The sequence below is a fragment of the Piliocolobus tephrosceles genome, chromosome 3 (genome assembly GCF_002776525.5).
Source record: "Piliocolobus tephrosceles isolate RC106 chromosome 3, ASM277652v3, whole genome shotgun sequence".
Lineage (NCBI taxonomy): Eukaryota > Metazoa > Chordata > Mammalia > Primates > Cercopithecidae > Piliocolobus > Piliocolobus tephrosceles.
In genome coordinates this window covers 47,347,868-47,374,779 of record NC_045436.1, presented here as the reverse complement: position 1 = coordinate 47,374,779, position 26,912 = coordinate 47,347,868, and the positions used below count along the sequence as shown (strand labels likewise).

The following is a 26,912-nucleotide window of genomic DNA, read 5'->3' as shown; positions in this document are numbered from 1 at the left end:
AGGGACCTTGAGTTGGCAGTGTACCTGAAACGTTCAGGAACAACAAGGAAGACAATGTGACTGAACCGTAGTGAGCAAAAAAGAGAAGTTGGGGAGGAGGTCAAAGAAGTAATGAAGTAGCCGGGGGTGGGACAGGGAGACTCTTATAAGACTATTTGGTCACTGAAGAGCTTTGAGTTTACACTTTCAGAGAGTCGAGAAGCTGTGGGAGAAAGACATGTCCTAAGTTACATTTAAATAGGATCACTTTGTTGCTCTGTTGAAAACAGACTGATGTAGTGACATGTGGTGGCAGATAGGGAGAGAAAAGGAAAAAATCAGGGAGACTTTTAAGTCATTACTGTAAACATCCAGGTGACAGACAACATTGGTAGCAGTAAAAGGGCCAAAAGTTGTTAAATTCTGATTTCATTTAAAAGGTGCAGTCAACAGGATTTGCTGACATATTAACTGTGAGTTTATGAGAGGCAGAAAGGAGTCAAAGATTACTCCAATAAAAGAAAAAATATTTTGGATACATAATGCAATATTCATCTACTATATTAGTTGTGAAAAAAAGACAATTTTAGTTTTTCTTCTGTAATTTTTTCTTTCTACTACTATGTGGTTTTAATGCTTTATCTTCTATTTCTATATGTGCATATACTGAAGTTTGAAACAATCTAATATGGTAAATGACCCTCTGAGCAATCTTCCCTTGATAATAAATATGTATTCATAATATGATTAATGGAAACAAGTAAGAAAAAGAAAGCAAATGTATGTGAGAAGAAAGAGTTTGGATTTTCACTTATATTTTATTCCATGCTCTGGAATTTAACACTCAAGATTAAAATGTAGTATTTTATATAAAGGTACTATTATGGACTGAACTGTGTCTTCCAAAGTTCATATGTTGAAGCCCCAGCCTCCAATGTGACCATATTTGGAGATAAAGACCTATATTATGGAGGTAACTAAGATTTAAAAAGGTCATAAAGATGGGGCCTTAATACTACAGGACTGGTATTCTTACAAGAAAAGGAGAAGATACCAAAACACTATCTCTCCCTCTCTCCCTTCCTTTCTCCTTTCCTCTCTCTCTCCCTCCCTTCCTCCCCACACTTCCCCTTCCTGCTTGCACACAGAAGATAGACCATCTGAGAAGGTAGCAAGAAGGCAGCCACCTGCAAGCCAAGTAAAGAGCCCTCACCAGGAACCGAACAGGCTGGCACCTTGATCTGGGACTTCCTAGCTTCCAGAACTGTAAGAAAATAAATTCCTGTTGTTTAAACCATACAGTTTATGGTATTTTGTCATGGCGGCCCAAGCTGAACAATATCAGTATCGCTCTTTTATTTACGTCTACATTAGATAACATGTGTCACTTTCATGACACATGACTATGGTGCTAATAGAAGTTTCATTCCTTTGTCCCTAGCTCATGCAAACCAATGCGAGCAATGTTATTTTAGGAATAACTTCTATTTCAGTTACTTTCTCTTTTCATAATGACAGTCATTCAGGTCTTAAATCACCATTAGTAACAGATAATATTAATTGATTTTCTATGGATTTTTGTTTAGCAGACGTACAACGGTCCACGCATTTGCAGTTCTAAAAAACACTCTAGGTGATTCTAATCACACTTTGAAAAACGCTGAGATAAAGTTATTTACATAATATCCTGCATGTTGGGCCCTACTATATGTCTCAAACATTGATATTCTTAAAGATTGCCAGGAGAGTTTATAGTTACTTTATTAAAAAATTGCAAAAAGGTCAAGGTTGACAAATAATCCAGACAGGGCAGAGCTGATGCCAAAATGTTTGATGTGTTTACCATTTTAGTCAGCTTATGACTCACACACGGTGTGTACTGCCACTGCCACCTTCTATTTCTGGAATAGCTCAGTTAAGTCTTTTTTAAGTTCACGTTCCTAAGCCAGAAACACTATGTAGGATTTGGGTGGGGGCATATTTCTAGGTATCAAGTTCTCCATTTATGAAAAGAGTATAATTCAATTTGCACTACCTTATACTGTAGTAACATAGTCTGGAGTCAAAGGGTGGGCTAGTTTTGAGGAAAGTGGAAAAGTGGCTGGTGATATATTCAGAATCAGAGAAAGGAGCTCTACTTTGAAATGGGAAGTGTTTCTGCTTGTGGTTTCCTGGTACATAGTTACAGGTCTAGGCATGATTATCTGCCTGTTTCTGCTCTGTGTCCCCAGTTTAGCTTCTGAATCCTCCTTCCTTGAGCATGATGCAAGTGTTCATGTGATAGTGACAAAGACGAGTCTTACACAGATCTACAAAATAAACAAGGATGGAATGAAGGGACCCAGCACTAAGACAGGGTTTTGAATACGTACCCAAGAAAGTCTGCTCCAAAACTACCATGGCCCCGATATTAGTAAATAACCTGATTTAAACTTGAGCCTTCTTAAAATATTTTTATAATGTGGGATATATTCCAAGGAAAGGAGAGGATAAAAGAGAAGAAAAAGGTTTAGGGTAGCAGAGAAGACCCTAGCTTATTTCAGGAAAAAGACAAAAAATTTTTGAAAGAAAATCTTTGGTATTTTTGTAAAGTTAATAGTTTGTTAAGTGATGGATAAACACCATCTCCCATGCAACAGTTTCCTGGGTAAGAAAAATCAAACATGCTCCAAGATAAGAGACACTAAACCAGAAAGTAAGTCACAATGGGCCCTTTTTTTTTTTTTTTAATGCAATCAAGAACAAGACAAAGATGTCCATTCTTACCACTTCTATTCAATGTTATACTGAAACTTCTAGCTAGAACAATCAGACAAGAAAAAGAAATAAAAGCTATCCAAATAGGAAAGGAAGAAGGGAAATTGTCTTCGTTTGCTAATAATGCGATCTTTTATGTAGAAAATCCTAATGACACAACCAAAAAAAAAAAAAGTCAGTTAAAACTGATAAATTCAGTAAAGTTGAAGGATACACAATCAACTCACAAAAATCAGTAGTGTTTCTTTACACTGACAACAAACTATTGGAAAAAGAAATTAAGAAATCAATCCTATTCATATTAAAAAAAATACTTAAAAGTAAATTTAACCAAGGATTTGGAAGATCTGTATACTGAAAACTGTAAAACATTAATGAAAAAAATTATAGATAACACAGATACATAGAAAAGTATCTCATGCTCATGGATTGGAAGAATTAATACTGTTAAAATGTCTATACTACCCAAAGCAATACACAGATTAAATGAATCCCTATCAAAATTCTGATGTCATTTTTTCACGGAAATAAATGTTAAAAATCCTAGAATTCTTAAGAAACCACAAAAGAGTTGGAAGAGTCAAAGTTATCTTGAATAAAAAGAACAAAACTGAAGGAATCATGTCAGCTGATTTCAAAATCTACCATAAAGCAAAGCTATCAAAATCAAAATGGCATGTTACTGGCATAAAAACAGACACATTGACCAATGTAATAGGGCAGAAAGCCTAGGAATAAATCCACACATACATGGTCAATTCATTTTCAACAAAGGCACCAAGAACACAGAATGAAGAAAGGGCAATCTCTTTAACAAATTGTGTTGCAGACACTAGATGTCCACATGCAGAAAAATAAAATTGGACCCTTTTCTCAAGCCATGCTCATGCACAAAAATCAACTCAAAATGAGTTAAAGACTGAAAACTAAGCCCTAAAACTATAAAAGCACTAGAAAGAAAACATTTAAAAATGCTCAATGACAGTGGTCTGGGCGAGATTTCCGTGACATGATCCCAAAAGCACAGGAACAAAAGCAAAAATAAACAAATGGCATTGTATCAAACTAAAAAGCTTCTGCACAGCAAAGGAAACAATAAAGAAACAACTCACGGACTGGGATAAAATATTTGCAAACCATACGTCTGAAAAGGAGCTAATATTCAAAATACATAAGAAACTCAACTCAATAGCAAGAAAACAACCCAATAAAAAATGGGCAAAGGACCTAAAAATCACCCGCAAAAGAAGACATACAAATGGCTAACAGATATATTAAAAAATGCTCATCATCACTGATTACCAGGAAAATACAAATTAAAACTATAATGAGATACTATTGCACACATGTCAGAATAGCTATTATCAAAATGATGAGGGAGGCCAGGTGAGGAGGCTCACGCCTGTAATCCCAACACTTTGGGAGGCTGAGGCAGGTGGATCACAAGGTCAGGAGATCGAGACCATCTTGGCTAACACAGTGAAACCCCGTCTCTACTAAAAATACAAAAAATTAGCCGGGCATGGTGGTGGGCGCCTGTAGTCCCAGCTACTCGGGAGGCTGAGGCAGGAGAATGGCATGAACTCGGGAGGCAGAGCTTGCAGTGAGCCGAGATCACGCCACTGCACTCTAGCCTGGGTGACAGAGCGAGACTGCATCTCAAAATAAATAAATAAATACATACATACATACATACATACATACATACATACATACATACATAAATACATACATAAATAAATAAAATAAAATAAAATAAAATGATGAGGGGTAAGTACTGGTGAGGGTGTGAAGTAAAGGGAACCCTTATGCACTGTTGAGAATGTAAATTAATACAACCATTATGGAAAACAACACAGAGGCTCCTCAGAAAACTAAAAATAGAACTACCATAAAACCCAGCAATCCCACTCTGGGTACTCCAAAGAAACTGAAATCAATATGCCAAAGAGATACCTGCACGCTGTTCACTGCAACGTTATTCACAATAACTAAGACGTGGAAACAATCTCAGTGTCCATCAGCAGATGAATGGAAAAAGGAAATGTGGTATATACCCACAATAAAAAACTATTCAACTTTGAAAAGGGGGAAAGTCCTGTCATTAGTGACAACATGGATAAACCTGGCTGATATTTTGCTAAATGAACTATGCCAGGCACAAGACAAATACTGTATCATCTCATTTATATGTTGAGAAAGAAAACAGATTCTTGGGACCCCAAACCCACTATGTCGGAAGGAAAGTTAAGATTGGGAACTGAAACACACAAAAAACTGTCTTTGTTTTTTATCCCTGACGAACAGATAGCTGCGATGATAGAAGCCACATCTCTCCCCAGATGCCCTCATTCACAAATTGCTCACAATTCCCTGTGGGTCCCAACTCTTTCAGAATATATATCCCCCCTATAAAATAGCCTTAATACAGAGTTTTGTTGAATCTCACCCTAACAATGTAAATTAACAGCTTATATTTCCACAGAGAGGGGACAAGGATAAGACTAGAAAATCATCCCTCTGCCCGCTCTGAGACAAACACATAATTGACTTCTTTTATTTTACGTAAAATGTAGATTTACTGAATATTAGAGGAATGAATAATTGACTATTCCTCTTCTCCTTTTCACATATAAAATGTAGATTCACTGAGCACTAATGAAAGCCTCACTGTGTGACCACTTACCTCATTGCCTACCCTCCCCCGTTTTTTCTCTCTTCTTCCCCTCCTGCTTACTCTTTCTCTTTTACATATCGGAGTCCTCACAACCCTCTTTGGAAAAGGCAGGGGTCACAGATGCTCCTCTAATTTGTGCTTTTTCCCAGGTGCAGCCTCAAACTTGGTAACATAAACATGTAAATTAATTGAGACCTGCCTCGGTCATTTTTTTTTTTTTTTTGGCTTACATTTGTGGAATCTATATGAGTCAAATTCACAGAAGTAAAGGGCAGAATGATAGTTACCAGAAGCTGGGGAAGGGAAAGTTCAGGGAAATGGGAGGTACTCATCAAAGGGTACAAGTTTCTGTTAGCCAGGAGGAATAAGCTTTAGTGAGCTATTGAGCAGAATGGTCACTATATAATAGTCCATTGTAGATTCCAAAATTGCTACAAGAAGAAATTTTAAATATTTTTACCACACACACACAAAGTAAGTATGTGACGTGATAGACATGATAGATTTGTTACTTAACCTGATTAATCATTCCATAATGTAAATATATATCAAAACATCACATTGTTCCTCATAAGTATATACAATGATTGTTTATTAAAATAATTTTTTAAATGCTCCTTTATTAAAAGGTAGAAATTATAGTGTATAAAATTCATTTTCCTAAAAGAAACTACTAGCAGTTTCTAAGTCTACCACATGTGCTTCAATGGTCTCAATAAAATAGGCAATTGCATTCCTAAGAAAGAAATTTAGGCTAGTATTTATGTAGAGTTTCTCTGCCTTAGTGAAAAGGAACAGAAAGAAAGATAGAATTCTGGATGCATGTTTATATGCATCAGGCCTTTATTCTGTGTTTCAGGAAGCAGCTTCTCCTTCAGTTGCCATTGTCCCTCCTCCAGAGCTGTTCCTTCAGTGAATACTTTTTCCTGCTTCTCTCTCCTCCATTTCATAAGGCACGAAGTTCTTGTGAAATCTGCCCTCCTTCACATAAAGGTGAAATACAAATTAAAATTGCATATCTTTCCAAAGAGGGTTTTGGGAGTAGAGAACAAGTTATTTTGGGTAATAGCCCTCCCAGAATCTTCTGGCATCTCACGTAGAGTTAATTGTGGCAAAATGCGACAATGATCAATACTTTTGTTCCAACTGAGAAGAGACAGTGTCAACCAGGGAGCTGGCAGGGAAGAGGGAGGTGCTTCTGAATGGAGCATTGCTTTGCATAGTTCCAAGCAAATAGGCCCTAGGCCCTCTGATTCAGAGGCTGAAACACACATATTGTATTCCAATTTCAGAGTTGTTGTCTCATATAGGTTTTGATAATGAGATTTCAAACCCCACAGAGATGTTGGTGAGACAGGCACCTGGCAAAGCTGATCATTTTTAACTTAATTTGTACAATGAGCGGACTGAGATCCTACCTTTTGTCCCTGTACATCTGTGGTGATGTGGTCGGCTTCCCCATCCTCAATCTCCCCCATCTTCACGACACCGACTTCTATGGTGCCAACCACTTTGCCACCATCTGAAGTTCTGCAACAAAAAATACAGGAAATGGAAAGGTAAGAAGCTTCTCTCTTCCCCAAAAAGATCCCAAACACATTTGTTTCTGAAAACCACTAGCATTGTTATTTACTTACAAGACAAAATCTGCATAAAACACAGTAAAACATGTTAATAGGGTAGGTGTTTTTTGTTTTGTTTTATTTTGTTTTTGAGACCGAGTTCCACTCTTGTTGCCCAGGCTGGAGTGTAATGGCGTGATCTCAGCTCACCACAACCTTCGCCTCCTGGATTCAAGTGATTCTTCTGCCTCAGCCTCCCGAGTAGCTGGGATTACAGGCGTGTGCCACCACGCCTGGCTAATTTTGTATTCTCCATGTTGGTCAGGCTGGTGTCAAACTCCCAACCTCAGATGATCCACCTGCCTAGGCCTCCCAAAGTGCTGGGATTACAGGCATGAGCTACAGCATGTTGTTTTAATTTGAAATTAAAATTATTCATGAATGTGTGAGGCAAGAGTACAGACGGTCGAAAAGTAACTCAGGAAGATGAAACCTCCTAAATGTTCTCAGAGGTACCCTCAAGGAAAGAACATTGTGTCATAGATCAATACCCTATTTGGAACCATCAAATCTAAAACAGCATAAACTACAGCCCATCTATACTAACTGCATGAGATACGTATGTGCCTATCACAGAAACTGTGGCCAAGTAAAACAGAAAAGAGTATAAATATTGTTATCTTCCTCTATGACTGGGCTATTGGCTACAAAATCTGACTTTGTGCCTTTTCTCTAACATTTTTCTTTATATGCTACTAAGTAAAAAAGATTCTCTCCTAGCAAACATAGGAACATGTAAAGCAGAACATAACCCAAAGTTCATTTAGTACAACTCTTTACTTTTTCAGATAAAGAAATTGAGACTCAAAAAGATGGACAGACCCTTCCAAGGTAAAGAAGTGGCAATTTCAGGTTTCTATCTTCTCCAAGTCATCAACAACCCTTTTATATTCAATGATAACAATATAAGATTTTCACCATCATTATTTTTAGCAGCATAAAAATTTTATGTTTAGCAATAATAATGAAAGCTAAAGATGAGTTTAAGAGCCACACTTTAAGATTCTCTAGTTTCCTTTTCTGAGCAAGAAAAATTACAGAATAAATAGTACCATTATACTGTGGAAACACTGCAACATATAATTATATTTTTCCCTTGAGCCTGTTGTGAAAATAGGTAGCAAATCACCTCATAGATATGATGTGTTGCTGTAACTTATATTTGAGTAGAATTGACTGAATAGTCATGTGACGTCTCATTTTCTTCATTAGTCACATCTTTCATGAAATTTGTTTTCAACTTTTAGCTGAGCACCAATGTTATCTTTCTTTTAACTAATTCCTTCTAAATACTGCTTCTTTTTTTATTAAAAGTGTCAGAAAGGAGAAGGGGCATTCCTATGAGTAGTTTACCAAAATGCTAATTAAAATAATGAATAAATTAAGTGAAAACAAAAACTGACTCTACTACTAGATAAGGTGCAAATTAAAACACAACTTTTGAATTAGGTTAAGAAAATTAAAAGAGAAAATTTCTGATAGCATGTACACAGCTAATGTCATGGTGCAATAAAATAAAGAAAATTAAAACAAAAAAAGTGATTTATTGTTAAATAGATTTTTTACTAAAATATGAAGTGAAATGCTTCTTGGTGATTTTGAAATCAGTGGAAATTATAATGTTGACTCAGTTGTTTGAAATTAATATAGAAAGCAAGTATTTATCACAAAGAAGATGTGTAGACAGGTGACAGTATGATCTGTGAAGAAAACTATATTAACTCCAATTCTGGGATGGCTTTAAATAATTCATTATATCATTTTTCCAGTGTGTCATATTCTCATTTGAATATGACATAATAACTTGTGATACGTCACGGTGAAGCATGTTTCTGTATAATTCTTCAGTACTTACTAGTTAAATAAAGCATATAATAAGGACCTTCATGGGTACTACTTAAAAATTCATTTTGTAGATATTTGCAGATTTCTTTTTGAAAAGAAAAAGAAGGGTTGTGTAATAAATCGTATATGTTGTATTGTTTAAAAGTGTGAACTCAAGAGTTTGAGTTATCTGCTAGCTGTGTGACTTTGGGCAAGTCATTTACCCACATGAATGTTTGATTTTCTCATTTGTAAAATGGAGATAACAATAGCCTTGTTTTAAGAATTAAATTATGGGAGATGACTAATGTAAAGTGCTCAACTCAATGTCTTACACAAGATAATTGCCACTTCCACCCCATCATCCTAATAGTAGTATTGGAACAATAACAATAGCAGCAAAAACAGAATTGCTACTGTTATTAATGTATTAAATTATATTTAATTTGATGCTCTCAAGAAATTTTACTGAAACCGATATCTGAGACTATAGTAAAAGACTAGGATCTCACGGCATATGCATCTCAACAGTGATTAAATGCTCACTGGGGATACAAAGACTTTGTAGTAAGAGAATGTTATGATGTTTACATTCCTAGTAGTGCAGAGAACACAAATTTACTAATTATAGTGCAAGTGAATCAGTCAAAAATACTAAAGTAGATGAATAATCAATGAACTATGGGAGTGAACTTGGGAACTATGGCTCTATCTATTCTCTTTCTTAAAGCATTTGGCTACCTTTTCAATTATTTTCCTTCCTTTTGGGTTTCCTATGTTTCCTTATCTTCTACAGGCTTTCACCTACTGCCTGGGTGGAATCAAAGCAAGGAACAGGCTTAATCTAGTGACATTATAAAATTCTAGCATAAATTTTTCCCCAAAAACATTTTGAATGGGCAGCTTTTTTGCATGCCGTAAAGCATGTTTCCTCAATTGAACTTCGCGGAAAAAACAGAATGGTAAATCCAGGTTATAAACCAAAGAACTAAACCCAAGACATCCAAAATGTGGTTCACCCTGTCACTGAACTAGAATGTAAAATGTAGAAGCCATTCCCTATTTATTCCGTTATAATTTACCATACAAAGAATACAGATATCCACACTTCTTGTCAATTAGGAGAGTCATAAATGAAATATCTATTTCATGTTTCCAAAGATTTTTTCAAAGATGACTTAAAGATTTAGGAAAAACATTCTTAAATGCTAAATTATGCTTTCAATTTATCATCTTTCAATTTGGAAAGGCTAATAATAATAGCTTAATCATTATTCATCACCAAAATTCTACTGAATTTTATCTTATGAAATTTATCACATCTGCATAGAAGATATATTAAAGAGAGTTCTGTGCTAGGAATCAAGAAATCCAGGTTCTGCTTCCAACTCATCCACTAACATATCACTTCAGTTCTCTGGATTTGTTTCCATTACTGCAAAACAAAGAGTTGGTCTCTAAAAGGTGTTCCATACTATTAGCACTCAAACCTCATGCTCTAATCACTCCTGTGATTTCATCATAGGGCATCACAGATTGATATGGACTCAGCAAAAATCTCAGATCAATTCTAGCCTCTCTTCCTCACTCTACACCTTCCCATTCCACTTTTTGTCAGACAAATCAAATGCATGCCAAATCTGGAAAGTGACTTAGCACTTATAGCCAAATTAAAACAGAGCTAGCTTTTCTTATAATATCATATCATATAGGTCATACAGATGTATATAGCAATTATGACATTGGATCTTGGTATGTTTACAAGGATACAAATTTGATTGAACCCAAAACAGAAGTGATCTTCATACTCTTACCTTTCCTAGCAATTCAGGTAGCAGTAAGATGGGGCTGCAGTAATCAATATCTCAATCTACTTAAGGAAAAAAAACCATGTCATTTCAGACAGTGTATTGCCAGGTCATTACCACTGTTTAATGCAGAAAGCAGAGAGACAGAAGTAGAAGATAAGCAGTTCATGGCTGCTGCAGTATTTCAATCACAATGTCAAGTTTCTCTTTCCCACAGAAGATAGACTTAAATATTTAACCACAATAAAAAGATATGGAAGACAAAGATGGAGAAAATTTCAGCAACACAAATCTATACTCCTTTCTTACCTAGGTTTTCAGCATATATAATATATTGGTGATTAAGGTTCTTTAAAATCTGCCTTTAAAATGACTCCACTAATACTTCCTAATGAAATATTCAATCTCACATGCTAGAACACATAAATATTTTTAGAAGACTAAAGGAAAGGGAATGTTAAACAGTCTTCTAACAAAGGACAATTTAATGATACTTTTTTCTAAACTTTTTTCTCACCTATTCTGCCATCATTAATAAAGGGAAAAAAAGAAAAAAGAAAAACACCTCCAGAAGTGTTAAACAGCAAAATGTAAATAACTTCTTGATTTTGGAAATGCCACAGAGATACAAATCAACAAATGACTCTGTAAACATCCAGGGACAAACCGTCATTAGCACTGTCAGTCTTTGTGAATATAAAGTAGTGCTGGTACTATGCACAGGAATCTTCAGCTGTGAGACATGCCCTGCATTTCAACCATCTAGACATGTAACTAGAAATGGAAATCTCACCCAAACATAAAAATAAACAAGGGCCATAAGTAAACAAACAGATTCACTGAGTGAGTGACTGCACCCTGATGATCTTTCTGGTGAATACAATTATACAGCAGGACTGGATTTACAGAGGGCTCACAGAAATTTGATTTATATTTAAGTATGTATAACTAAACACCTCTATTCTGGCTGAAATTCGCAAATGTCAGAAGCCATATAATGCTTTCAAATTAACAGTAAAATAAATCTTTTTAGTATTGTTTAATATTAATAGCTTATACTCTAGGGTTTATTAGTTTTCTGCTCTTTTTTCAGTATAGGCTCACCTTCAGACATTCCATTCATCATCATGAGCTTTAACTATCCTTTTATGAAAATCTACTCCAATCCTATATTCCCAACTTGATCTTGATTTTCTGATCTAGAACTCCAAATTGACTCTGGTCTCACGACTTTACATTCTACAAGCTTGAGACCTAACCTTTCACTCCCTCAAACCCAAATTCACTCACATTAGTCACATGTCATTCTCCAAAACTCAAAACCAAGAAGATTCCATCTCTACCTCTGCCTTGCCTTTCCCCTATCATTAGTCATTAAGCCCTACCTGTTCTCCCTCCGTAATGTCTATTTCGTGTGTCCCTTCCCAATAGCAACATTCCAATTCGTTTTATCACTTCTCCTATGTTATCCCTGAAGAACCTACTTCCCATCCTCTAGTATCTGTTTCTTCCATTTCATTCTTGTCAAGTTTTCATCTTAAAGCTCTGCTTTCACTATTTTATGTTTTTCCTGTTAAAAGTCCTTAGACGTTGCTCAGTACTTACTCAAAGGGGCTAAAATGACATAGCCTGTCTTTCAAATCTTTGTATTAGGATCTGTCAAAGTTGATGGACACTCAGTAATTTTGGCTCACACTGATCCACCTCATCACATACCATTAAATAATGAAGTATGGTTTCGTGGAAAGCACAGTGAATGTTGAGTAACAAAGCCCTTGGTTATGGTGCTGACTCTCTCTATAAACAGCTATGTAATTAAGAGCAGGCAATTCAGCCTCTGTAAAGATTTTCCAGCTATAAAATATAAAGATTGTAAGCCATCCTACTTATCTCACAAGACTCATGTGATCAAAAAGAAAATATCTTAGGTTTAAAAATAAAATTGCTTTAGTATATGGAAATGAGTAATATTGTTTACATGGCCTGGGCCACAAAGCTTCAAGAGAATGATGTAGAAATGTTGATCATCATCAGTTTTTCAGACTAACTGGCTTGTAGATTACTCTTTACTGCTAAAAACAGTACTGTCCAAATATGAGGAATTATACAAATACAAATAAGATAAAGCAATTTTTATCTTCCTCATGACACTATTAAAAATATATATTATATTTGGAAATTTGTTTCAATGCTAAATGTAAAATATAAATTAGCTCCTTGAATTAAGAAGTATTTTATCAGCAAGGTGAGAAAGTATGGTTGGCATCTTGTAATTGTCTTGTCAGGATTCCAAAACTGCATTAAAATTAACAGGTCATTCTTCCAGTAGTAAGGTGGTATTGCATTATGATTTTGATTTGCATTTCCCTAATAATTAGTGATGCTGAGCATTTTTTCATATTTTTGATAGTCATTTGTACATCTTCTTTAGAGAACTGTCTATTCATGTCCTTAACCCAATTTCTGATGGGATTGTTTCTTTCTTTTTTTTTTTTTTTTTCCTTGTTGATTTGTTTGAGTTTCTTGTGGATTCTGGATATGAGTCTTTTGTCAGACATATACATTGCAAAGATTTTCTCCCACTCTATGGGTTGTCTGTTTACTCTGCTGACTATTTGTTTTGCTGTGCAGAAGTTTTTTTTAGTTTAATTAAGTCCCATCTATTTATCTTTGTTTTGTTGCCATAATAAAAAAATAAATAAAAATAAATAGATGTTGACGTAGTTGTAGTGAAAAGGGAACATTTTCACATTGTTGGTGGGAATGTAAACTAGTACAACCACTATGGAAAACAGTGTGGAAAGAACTAAAAGTAGATCTACCATTTGATCCAGCCATCCCACTACTGGGTATCTATCCAGAAGAAAACAAGTCACTATAAGAAAGATGCTTGCACATGCATGTTTATAGCAGCACAATTCACAATCACAAAAGTATGGAGCCAGCCAATGCCCATCAATCAATGCGTGGATAAAGAAAATGTAATATGTATGTGTGTGTGTATATATATATATATATATATACACACACACATACAGACACACACACACACACCATGGAATATTACTTAGTCACAAAACGCAACAAAATAATGTGGCATTTGCAGCAACCTGGATGGAATTGGAGACCATTATTCTAAGTGAAGTAACTCAGGAATGGAAAACCAAACATCGTATGTTCTCACTCATAGGTAGGAGTTAAGCTATGAGGATGCAAAGGCACAAGAATGGTACAATGGACTTCAGGGACTTGGGGGAAAGGGTAGGAGGGGAATGAGGGGTAAAAGATTATACGTTGGGTACAGTGTGCACTACTTGGGTGATGGGTGCACCAAAATCACAGAAATCACCACTAACAAACTTATTGTTGCAACTAAACACCACCTACTCCTCAAACACCTATTCAAAAATAATAAATAAATAAATAATAAATGGCCATCATTATCTGCCCATTGGGTTCCAGTTGCAGGTAACACGGAGTATGCACATTCTACCACATTGTGCCCACTGAATACAGCTATAAAACCTAAACAGAACACAAGGAACAGCTATTTGAGGACCAAAACTAAATAGCACCATGCATATTGGGGAAGGAGATCAGAATCTTAAATATCACTGAACCAGCAGTGAGTTTACCATTTCTTCCCCTCTGGTTTCTCCCAACCTAGATTAGACACAGCTCGAAACGTAAGTGTGGGCATTGGTGTAGACAGAGAGAGCTCCAGGAGAATTCCTTTAGTTCTGACTCAGCGGCAGGAAAGTGGTCTCCTAATATTCAGAAAAATGAAGGGAAATCCTTTTTCCTCTCTTCACTCTCTCAAGCCCCAGCCCTCAAGTAGTCGTGTAGTGGCAGTGATGGCAGTATTTAGGGCTCACAGGGACCTAAAACTATGAAGGACAAAAAGTTTCCTCTCTGATTGGAGAAGCTGTGATCCCAAGAGAGTGGTATGAATTCCCCTTACCTTTCATTTTTCTCTATTCTCATGGCCCCAAGAAGAAGGAGGAGTTGTACAGAAGAATAGGTAAATAAAACCCAAGCTTACTGGCTGGAGGATCAAAAAAGGAAGCCACAGGAAACAGGAAGTATGGAGGAGATTGTGGAGAGGAAGAAGCTCCAGAAAGTGACTTCTTAATATTGTTCATGGACTCTGGGCTCGCTCAAAGTTGTGCATGGAAAGGTCTGATACTAAAAAGTATGTAAGAGACTTTGAGAAAATCTACGAACCAGAACACCACAAAGGTCTTGGCTGTCACCGATTGACAAATATGAGGAACAAGTCTGAATAACACTATAAAAAATTTGAAAACAGAAGTGACATTGAAACCACAGGTTTCACAGGACACAAGGTTAATGCACAAATATCTGGCAATGAACAACTGTAAATTGAAATTTTAAAAATTCAGTAGATCCAAGACAAATAAAATGTTTAGGAGTGACTATAACAAAATACATATAAGATCTTTATGCTGAAAACTATAAATACTAATAAAAAATCCAAAGAAGGTCTAAATAAATATACGTATAGACATACACTATGATCATGGATTGGAAGATGCAACTTTAAAAGTTGTCAATTCTCCTCAAATTGATCTACAGATTTAATGTAATACCAATCAAAATTCCAGTAATATTTCTTGGAGATATCAACAAGCTGATTTGAAAAACAACAAGGAAAGACAAGGAAAATAGAACAGCCAAAACAGTATTGGAAAAAAAAAAATGAAGGAATTGAACTAACTGATTTTAAGATATACTGTAAATCTAGAGTAATTAAACTCTGGTTTCGAAATGGAAAGATAAATTGACAAATAAAATCAAGATGAAATATAGCCAACTGATTTTTGACAAAGTTGCAGGCAATGGAACAAACTAAAAGTAGTCTTTTCAACAAATGGTTGAAATTGTTCCAACAAATGGAACAATTAAACATCCATTTGGAAAAAAAAAAATACTCTGCTTAAACTTTACAAATTAAACTAAAGCAGTTAACTATGAAGTTTAACACTTGTATGAACAGAGTCTGTATCCATAGTCCAGATACAGAACTTTTCCATTACCACAAAGAAACCCCTTCCTACTGCCTCTTTGATTCAAAACTCCACCCCCACCAACCCCTGGCCACTATCAATCTGTTTTCCATCAAAATAGCTATTCCTTTTTGAGAATGTGATTGCGTAAATTGAATCATATAGTATATAATCTTTTGGGATAACTTCATTCATTCAGTCCAATGTTAATGTTAATTTATAAAATGGGATAAATGAGAAAGGACACATCCATTTTCTCTAATAAATCAATAGCAAAACAAACAAACAAAAAACACACAGCCATTTAGTCTGGGAATACAGAAACCATAATACTAAAATGTTATCATCTTCCATGTCAAGCAAATCTAATTTCTGACATTGACTTGGGATGTTAAAGTGTGGATTTTATCCCATGCACTATAAATTCAAAATGTCTAAAGACATTAGAAATTTCATATAGGAAAGGAAGAAATTTCACTTGAATAGTGGGAAGCATTTCATCAGAGACTAGATTCTCATTCAGGAGGTGCAATATATTTACCAAGTCAGTGACTCATAAATCAGCTGGCCACCTATCATCTAAAATTATCACATTTAGACCTACAGAAAAGAAACTGTTGCTGAGACTTTTTGTTAGGTTCATTTATTTCATTTTTTTTTTTTTTTTGAATTTTTACTTTTGAGTAAGAGAAAGAGGAAAAGAGTGCTACACCTCTTAAACACAGACTATTGGGAGAGGAAGATGATTGTGGCAAGAAACATGTATGTTATAGGAGGTTATAGACAGACGACTGGGAATAGCTGACTTCCTGTGGAAATGTTCAGAAGCAAAAAATATATACACTTATAAGCCCAGGTGAAAACAGTCTTGATAGATAGCTAAGCTTTTTTTTTTTTTTTTTTTTTTTGCTTCTGCAACAAAAACTTTTTACATGAATGGTTTGTAAACATCACAAAACCAATCAAAATGCTTTTAGACACTCTGAAAATATTCCATAGATAACAGGTATGGAGAACTGGAGTATTAAACTATTAAACAATCAGTATTAAATGCTAGTGATGTGACAATATTTAATGTTCAAATTTTGAATTATATATACAGAGTTTGTATGTTTTGGGTTTTATGTCTTTTTAATAGTAGGAAAGAATGCAAAGAGATGTCGAAAATAAAAGCTAGTATTAAAAGGTCAAAGTTATACAGTATTGAACATAATTTTAGAGTGTAATGTATTTCAAACCCGTGCAGCTAGAAATTCACTGAGCTTTAAATTACACAATGAGGCATGTACTCTGAAACTGAGCAGTTCTTAATCCCTATATTTTCATGCTTAATTGCATTACGATTTGTTTTAAATGTTTGTTACTCAGTTATAAAATCCTGATTTTTAATTTTTTTAATTCTCATTTAATTTCACAACACATGATAAAATCATTTTTAAAATACATGAAAAGCCATAGAGATGTAAAATTAAGGTCAAAATTACAGAAAATACTAATTATTTTACAAACATTTATTAAGCACTTACTAGTACTATTAAGCACTAATCCATGCACAATAATATAACAGAACAAAACAAAATTCTGTGCCCTCATGGAACTTACATTCTAGTAGTAAACAAACTTGATATGTCAAAATATGAAAAATGCCATGGAGAAAAATTAAGCAGGGTAAAAGGTGGATGAGTGCTGTGTTGGGGCTGCTACTTTGTTTTCAGTGGTCGGGAAAGGCTTTTCAATAAGAAGACATTTGAACACACATCTGAAGTGTAAAGAAATGAGTCATACATCTTCCTTGGGGCAAGATTTTTCCAGAAAGAAGCAGATGATCCAAAAGCCTTGAAGTGAATCCTGGTTACCCTATTTGAGAAACAGCAAAGATGCCAATGTGGCTAAAGCTAGATAGGTGGGGAAGAAAGCACTAGAAGACCAAATCAGATGGGCATGTATTAGTTTTCCATTGCCGCATAACAAATTTCCATAAACCCACTGACCTAAACTCTGACTGGACTTACTATCTCAGAGTTTCTATAGATCAAATGTCCAGTCAGAGTCCTCTACTCAAGGCCTAACAAGGTTGAAATCAAAATATAGGCTGGACTGCATTCTTATAAAAATCCATGTTCTAATTAATTCAGGCTGTTGGTAGAACTTATTTTCTTGTGGCTTCAAGACTGAGGTTCTCATTTTCCTGTTGGTTGTAAGTGAGGATAACACTCAGTCTCAAGGCCCTTCTTGCCATAAGACTCTCTCCACTGGCAATTCACAGCATGGTGGTTTGCTTCCTCAAGGCCAGCAGGAGAATTTCCATCTCCAGTCTGCTAAGATGCTGTCATATGCATGGTTATCCCAGCCACCTGTTTATAAGTACAGGCAGCATATATTCACAGGCCCCACCTGCACTCAAGGGGAGGGTGTTATGTAGAGCAGCTACACCGGGACTGAGAATCTTGGGGAACATCGTAGCATTCTGTTGACCACAGCAATGTGGAGTGAGATAATGTAGAGCTCTGAAGAAAACACTGTAAGAACTTTGCCTTTTACTTTGAGTGAGGTCAAATAATCAACAGAAGATTTTGAACTGACAAGTTTTAGACACATCTTGGGCTGCAATATAGAAAATAAACTGTAGGGGGCAGAGAGGATCATGAAGATGAGGTAGGAGAAATTAGGAGGAAGGGGAGATGTGTCTGATTTTAGTTTTATTTCAAAGGTAGAGCTAATAAGATACTGTGACTGACTGGCTATAAAGAATATGAGAAAGAGGAATCAGGGACTACAGAGATTTTGCCCTGAACAATAGGAAGGGTAGAATTGCAATTTCCTACTTGGGGAGATGGTGAGGACAAACAGAATTTGGGGGCATGGTGGGCAGCAAGCAGGAATGAGGAGTCCAGGTTAGCAGATTTTTAATTTGAGACACTTATTTAGTGTTCAATTATCATTAGGTGGTTGGATATTAGAGTCAGGAGTTCAAGGAATTGGCCAAGGCTAGAGCTATAAGAACAGTCATGCATTGCTAAATGACAGAACATAGTCTAAGAAAGATGCCATTAGGCAATTTTGTCCTTGCATGAACATCATAGCGTGTACTTACATAAACCTAGATGATACAGCCTGCTATTTACCTAGGCTATATGGTATAGCCTGTTGCTCAGGGGCTACAAAGCTGCATAGCATGTTACTGTACTGAATACAATGGGCAATTATAACACAATGGTTAGTACTTGTGTACCTCAACATAGAAAAAGTAGAGAAAAATATGTTGTTATAATCTGATGGAACCACCACTGATTATATATGCAGTCTGTCATTGACCAAAACATCATTATGTGATGCATGAGCATATAGGAATCATCAGAATACAGATGATATTAAAAGCTTTAAGACTAGATGGAAGAGGCTGGGTGTAGTGGCTCACGCCTGTAATCCCAGCACTTTGGGAGGCTGAGGCAGGTGGATCACTTGAGGTCAGGAGTTTGAGACCAGCCCGGTCAACATGGTGAAACCCCCTCTCTATTAAAAATACAAAAATTAGCCGGGTGTGGTGACACACTCCTGTAATCACAGCTACTCGGGAAGCTGAGGCAGAAGAATCGCTTAAAACTGGGAGGCGGAGGTTGCAGTGAGCCGAGATTGCTCCACTGCACTCTAGCCTGGGTGACAGAGCAAGACTCCATCAAAAAAAAAAGAGTAGATGGTAGATGAAAGAAAGTGAATGAAAAGTGAAGAGGACACTTTTCATCCTAAACTGAGGTACAGGACACTTTAACATTTAGAGGTGATAGTGATAAGGAGCAACCAACAAAAGAAACAGAGAAGAAATGACGACAGGAAAATGAAGTCTGGTGTCCCAGATAGCAAGGGAAGAATAGGTTTTGAGGAGTGAGCAATTGATCCACTGGGCAGATAACCCAAGGAAGAGGAACACTGACAATTTTCCTTAGGATTTAGCAATATGGAGCCACTACTGATCATGACAAATGCTGTTTAGCTGCTAAAGTAATAGGATTGAAAACCTGATGAGAATAGATTGAAAAGACAATCAGAGGAGGGAGGCAAAGTAGATACAGTTCTTACTCTGGTTCTGCTATAAAGAGAACCAGAGAAATGGGACATAAGTTAGAAAGATAAACAGGAGATTTGATGGCATTTTTTAATGCTGACACACATGATCTACCAGAGAGAATAATTCATGATGCAAAAGAAAAATGACATAAGTGCTGGAATAGTGTTCTCGAATAAGTGAAAAGAGATAGAATCTCAAACACTAGACAGAGGAGGAGTTGACTTTAGACACAAAGTAGGAGTTTTTGTATAATAACAGGAGGAAAGGTGGAGAAGGTGCAGGTAGACTAGTAAACGTGGCATGGGAAATTGTCAAATTTCTCTTCTCAGTGAAATGAAAATCAGATAAATCAGCTGATAGGTTGGTAAATGTGGAGTGGGAAATTGTCAGATACCTCTTCTCAGTGCAACAGAAACCATAAATCAGCAGAGACAGAGGAAGAGGAGAGATATTTTAGAGGTTTTAGGAATGCGGAGGTGTAAAATAGTGGCCCCAGAAAGTGGGAGTGAATGAATCAGGGGAGCATAGTGGCTACAGCATTAATGAGGGTACCTGTGCAGTTAGGGGTCACGTACAAAATAAAACCTGTAAGCACGGAAGTCAAGCTTCCCCAGCCCGTTCAGCTACAGAAATACAAGTGTGAAAGAGGTATGTGAAATGCTGGGTTTAGCCACAGTTTTTGTTGTAATTTTTAAATTAGTGAATTAATCAGTTCATCAATTTATATTTTGCTCATGGAGTATAGCAACAGGAAAGTGGAGCACAGGAGTTGAGGATATATGCGAGGGAATCGTTTTGTGATTTCTCAGGGATGGATAAGAAAAGTGGATGAGGGGGAGGGGCTGCGTAGGGCAGAGCAGGACTTCACATCAATGACTCGGGACAGTCAAAGAGCAACTGGAGGGAGTGTACTGGAAAGAGAGGCGATAGAAGTCAGAAAATAGGATGCTTAAAATTGAGACTATGGAGCACTGGGATTAATGATGAGATCTAGGAGATGATGATGAGAATGGTTACGAAAATAGGGCAGAGAAAAGCCTGAGAGGCCATTGAGCTGAAAAGGGAACCCCTGTGGCTACTGAATCACAAGAAGTCTGGGAGGAGTAATGCTGAACTGAGAGTACACCCCAAGTAAAAATTTTCACGAAATGAGGGGAGGTGACATCTCTAGGTGATGTAAGGATTGAGGCTCATGGCCTCAGACATGGTATATCTGAGGCCATGGATTGAAGCTCATGGCCTCAGATATACCATGAAGGGAGGTGACATCTCTAGGTGACCTAAGGATTGAGGCTTATGGCCTCAGATATACCATGTCTGAGGCCATGATATCCAGAAGTGTTTTTAGAGGATGCCTATCCTATACCAGGTACGAAGGGCAGTCACTTGGCAGCATTGCAGGGAAGAGAGCCAGTTTCTGGGTAAATAAAGGGGAATGATTGAGGAGACATCATGGGGCTAAGGATGGACCTCACATACTAGGAGTATAGTTGGAGAGCAGAGGCTGCTAGAGCCAGAGTAGGATGTGGACAGAGAGGTAGAAGGATGATCCGCCATGCAGATGAAAGATGACCTGGGAATACAGGGATTCTGCATGGTGAAAAATCACCTGGGAATGAGTAACAATTATGACTATAATGAAGCAACTCAGTTTAGCTAGGCAAAATATGCAAGGGCAGACAGGGCAACATTAATTTTAAAATAATATAAAGATCTGAAAGTTTCCATTTTCTGATTTTAACTTGTTCTGCTCTGTAGTGTTAACTCTGCATTACTAAATCATCTGGTAATTATTTTAGAGGTCAAAATGGGACTGATTCACGATTTAAGCAGTCTATATAGAACAATAAAGATTCCTACAGGACTTTTTTTGTTAAAAGGAAGAAAAGTAATTAAAGTAAAGTTCAAAATACTCAGCTACATGGAAACAGTATTCCGCTTTAATTCATGTTAAATAGATTCTAGAGATCAGTGGGAATAAATCAAATGTCCTGCATCCATTTATTCAACATAAAGTACATGGGAAAGCCATCTACTTTCTTCTATGAATAGCTCACTTTTAGAACATTATTTCAAGATTTCTGATTATAAGAAAATTTATCCATTAGTAGTTAAATGGCCTTTGTCATCTCTAAATAAAAGAATCCATCTAAGAAAAAGAATATATTTTGGTATTTGGCAGATAGAGGTTCTAATAGGAAGTAGGAAAGATAGTAAAAATTAAAAGTCATAGAATTAAAATTGTCAATTCCAGAGGGATTGCTATATATATTTTTGTAAATCTTTGAGAATTGATATGAAATCTGTATTTTAAATAAAAGGTTTACTTGTTTTAAATAACCCTGGATATAGCTGTTTTTCTTTCTTACTCTGAGATAAATTTCTTAGAACTCTTTGTATCCGAATTGACTGCAATCAGACTTCTTAGGGAAGATAATAACCTTCAGTATCACTCAATGCATTTTGTACTAACACGCCCGGAGAGGTTACATGAAGGGCTTAAGGCCACCTTATAAGTCATGAGCAGTGCTGGGATTATCCAAGAGTAGAAGATATTAGAAGATGCATCTAATTTTTAAAAATTCACTCTGAAAAACAAAATATAAAGTGGTGGTCATATTTTTATCTTCTTGATCTTGTTTTAGCTGCTTGATCAATTGGTTTACTGTCTTTATCTAAATGTCTTTACAGACAATTGTAGTGGTTTGGTTTGTGTCTCAACAGCCCACTACTGAACTATGAAGACACTTGCCTTCTTTTAAGCTACCTGATCTTTCTTCTGAGCGGGAGACATTTTCTTCTTCTCTTTAATTTTTTTCTTAGGCTTCTTCTCATAGTTAGGTGTAGCAGTGTGAGCTTCCTATACATCTCCTCTATGTCTAGAGTTGCAATGTTCTTTATGCATTGAGAAAAATGTTTCCTATAAGCATCTTCATCTTCTATTAGGTTATGCATATAATCTCCAATGGATCTGTTGTAATCCATGATGTGCTTCTGAAGTTTCTGGCACTGAATTCTCTACTTTCTGAATTATTACCAGGAAATCATTCAGTACCTTGAGGGATAGAAAAGCTTCCATCCATAGCACCCATCAGAGTACCAAAAACTTTATTTTAAGTGGTAGTTCTGGCAACAGCTGTATCTAAATACAAAATACCTTCACACTATACTTTGGGAGTTCATAAGCATTGGCTGTTCAGTGATTACATCCTCTTTTTTGTAGGCATAACAATCAGACAAATGAGTTCTCTGTTGGTTATGCAAACTGTCGCCCTGTGTTTGGACATGTTGTGCTATTTTTGTCCTGGCTTACTAAGCATTTCCAAGCATCACAATTAATTTACCCTCTTGTCTTCTTCTAAATCACACTGGGTATCTCTTGAAGTAGGCATTATTCTTGATAACCATTAAAAACCCCATCCTGTGGAACAGAAATTCTAAGCCTGGGGCTTGCCACAGACCTGTGGCAACAATGATAATTTTAAAATTATAATTATTAGAGATAACAACAAGAACACACAGTTGATTTAATAGGAATAGACCCTTAAAGGTCTATTTCACAAACTCTATGAGAATATAATAAGTCTTTATTTTAGTCTACTTGGATTACCATAACAAAGTACCATATAAAACTGGGAAACTTAAAAAACAGACATTTCTGTTTTCATAGTTGTTAGAGTCTGAAAGTCTGAGCTCAGCAGAGTTGGTTCTGGTGAGGGCTCTCTTCCTGGCTTGCCAATGGCTGCCTTCTAGCTGTGGCCTCACATGGGAGGGACAGAGTAAGCTCTCAGGTATCCCTTCTTACAAGAGCACTAATCCCACCATGAGGGCCTCACACCCATCAACTCATCCAAACTGAATTGCCTCCCAAAGACCTCATCTTTAAACACCATTACATTGGAAAGTAGGGCCTCAATATATGAATTTCGAGGGAACACAAAAATTCATCCATAACACTCTTAAAACCTCAAACCTTAAAAATTGCCAGAATATGATTTAATATTGGTCATTATTTCTTCTGCTTCAAACACAGAAAACACACTTGATTTGTATTTGTAAATCTCTAGAAATCTTTATCTTAAAATGGTCGATTACTGAATCTGTCCTATCTTCCCTAAAATAAGCCTTTAATTACAGTTCTATACATTGCCCTTGCTTTATACATTTTCTTCTCTCTTTCCAGTTTTTTTTTTTTTTTTTTCATTTTCTCTGAAACATAACAGCAATATCGTATTGGGTAACTTGCTCAACACCTCTAAACTTATTTTTCTCATCTGTACAATGGGAAAAATCATATATTAAATGCCTTATGAGATATTTTGAAGCTTAAATGAGACAATGTGTGCAAACATTCAGTAAGTTATTATAATATTCTTGGCATCCTGGTGGTGAAAACAGCAGAATCAGTGAAGGATTCAAGTATATTATTTGAACTCTGGAATATTGCCTGGGTTTATCTTCTGTTCACTGATTCAGTTTTCTGCAGTGTCAAATTACTCTTTCTTACTTTCAACAAGTTTTTTATTTAAACCATTACATTATTATCTTTATTATACTTTCTCCTCTCCATTCTGGTATTGTTTAATAAATTGGTGTGTTATGGGACTTCATGGAAAGCATCAGAGACTTTCTAAAATATACACTTAGCAGTGAATTTTTAAAATATGGTGATGATTTTTCTCTATTATTTCCTCTATTCAGAAATTTGCTTTTCTTGACTGTAATTTAAAATACTTTTCTAGGCCTTCCAGGGTTCTTTCATTATTTTGTATATTAGTTCATTAATTCATTCTTACAAACTTAACTCATCTAAACTCGACAATGTTTAAAACTGAACTTCCAACCTTTCTTTTTTAAAATTTCCAACTTTTATTTTAAGTTCAGGGGTACATGTGCAGGACATGAAGGTTTGTTACATAGGTAAATGTGTGCCATGGCGTTTGCTGCACAGATCATCCCATCACCCATGTATTAATCCCAGCGTCCACAAGCTATTCTTCCTTGTCCTCTTCCTCTTGCCAGCCCCCCGCCCTCCAACACTGTTGGGGAAACAGTGTTGTTTCCCCAACTGTGTCCATGTGGTCTCATCATTTAGTTCCCACTTGTGAGAACATGCAGTATTTGGTTTTCTTTTCCTGCATTAGTTTGCTAAGGACAATGATATCCAGCTCCACCCATGTCCCTGCAAAGGACATGATATCATTCCTTTTTATGGCTGCATAGTACTCCACGGCAACCCAATCTTTCTCTTAAAACCTGTCTTACCACAGTTTCCCCTATTCAGCAACAACTTCATTGTTCCCCAAAACTATTGTATTTATTTGTAGACCATAACTATTGAATTCAATTTTGTTTCCTCTATTTCTCTGAAATCTCACATTATTCGTGCTGTCACATGTTCTACCTGTCCTTTCTTTAAAATGTATCCAGAATGTGACCATGTCTTACCACCTCCCTGCAAAACCACCATCACTCCCACCTTGAATTAAGACAGAGTCCTCCTACCTGGTCCCCCGATTTCACTCTTGCCTTCCTTCAGTCTTCTGATCCCAACATAGCGTAAGTCAGATCACCCTTCTGCTCAAAACTCTACTAAGGCTCCCAGTTTTACTCAGAGTAAAGGATGAAGTGGGCACAGTGGCTTTCATTTCTATATCACCTGGAACTCATCACCACCTTGGCTTTCTTTCTTTCTTTCTCTCTTTCTCTCTCTCTCTCTTTCTTTCTTTTTTGAGATGGAGTCTCACTCTGTCACTCAGGCTGGAGTGTAGTGGCGCAATCTCAGCTCACTGCAACCTCTGCTGCCTGGGTCCAAGTGATTCTCCTGCCTTAGCCTCTTGAGTAGCTGGAATTAAAAGCACCTGCCATCACTCTGGGCTTATTTTTTTGTAGTTTTAGTAGAGATGGGGTTTCACCATCTTGGCCAGGCTGGTCTTGAACTCCTGACCTCGTGATCGACCTGCCTCAGCCTCTCAAAGTGCTGGGATGACAGGTGTGAGCCACCATGCCCTGCTGGCCTTATTTCTTTACCTCTCCTCCATACACTGCTCACTCAACTCTTGCCTCATTGGACTTTTACTGTTCCTCGAATATACCTAGGAAACTCCTTCTTTAGGGCCTTTGCATTAGCAATTTCTTTAGTTTGAAACGCTACCACCACCACCATCGCCACTTCCCAACTGATGTCTGCATGATTATTTTCTCCTTCAAGTTTTTTCTCTAATGCCACATTTCCAATGAGACTGGCACTGATCATCCACTGGACCAGGCTGACCATAGATGGGGGACGTGGCATGTATGACCACAGACAGCTAGGCATCAAACAACCTGGAGCTGGATCTTTATTTTCAAAGAATGTAGGGGCTATTCAGGGCTCAGTGTTATAAGACACTCAAGTTGATGATGAGGATAGGAATGATGACCAATATTTATTAGCGGCTATGTACCAGGCACTAGTTCAAATTTTTGAACATATTATTATTTTTTTTAAATCTCAAATCAGCCTTATGAGATACAGTCTGCTCTTAGAAGTCCCAATTACAGATGAGGTTGTGAACTCTGTCAGTGCCTCTGTTTCTAAAGACTTACTCTTTAAATCTGATCTTAGAAGGTCTATCTTCCAGGAACATAGGAGTTACCCGATAAAAACCAAAAGCTTTTCCTTATATAATTGACTAATCATGTCTTCTAAGTAATACAAAATTTACTTCCTTCCTCCCGTCTCTTATGAGATGGAGAAAATCATGAGGCAACTAATACTAGGGATTGAAAGCATATCTAATTCAATTTTTTTTATTTTAGAGATGACATAATTGAAGTAAAAAAAAAGATAGACTTTCTGAAGTGATGTGTCTAACTAATGGCAGAACTTAGACACAATTCCTAATGTGATGTGACTTAGTTTCTAGTCCCAGCTGACGTTATAGGTAATGCACATGGCCATCGACAATCTGCATTGGGACCTCATGTGTCAGCTTTATATGCTGATTACTCACATGTTTGACTCAAAAATAGAAGGGGAAACTCTTTCCTAGAATGGGTATCCATGTACTGTTACAAAATGTTGCTTGCTCTCTACTCCCAGACTGTCTTCTCACTTCATAGTTGCCCAACATCCTATTCTTAAAATTGGTTCCAGAAGGAGGCCCTCTT

General features: G+C 36.6%; 1 protein-coding gene across 6 annotated transcripts in view; it reads right to left on the bottom strand.

Moving 5' to 3' along the window:
- INPP4B (inositol polyphosphate-4-phosphatase type II B) overlaps positions 1-26,912 on the bottom strand; it is an 840,917-nt gene that overhangs the window by 232,892 nt on the left and 581,113 nt on the right. For all 6 annotated transcript variants that reach the window (XM_023225976.3, XM_023225978.3, XM_023225977.3 and 3 more), the window contains one exon: positions 6,832-6,943. In XM_023225976.3, coding sequence (XP_023081744.1) covers positions 6,832-6,943 — 112 coding nt within the window. The remainder of the gene's footprint in view (positions 1-6,831; positions 6,944-26,912) is intronic.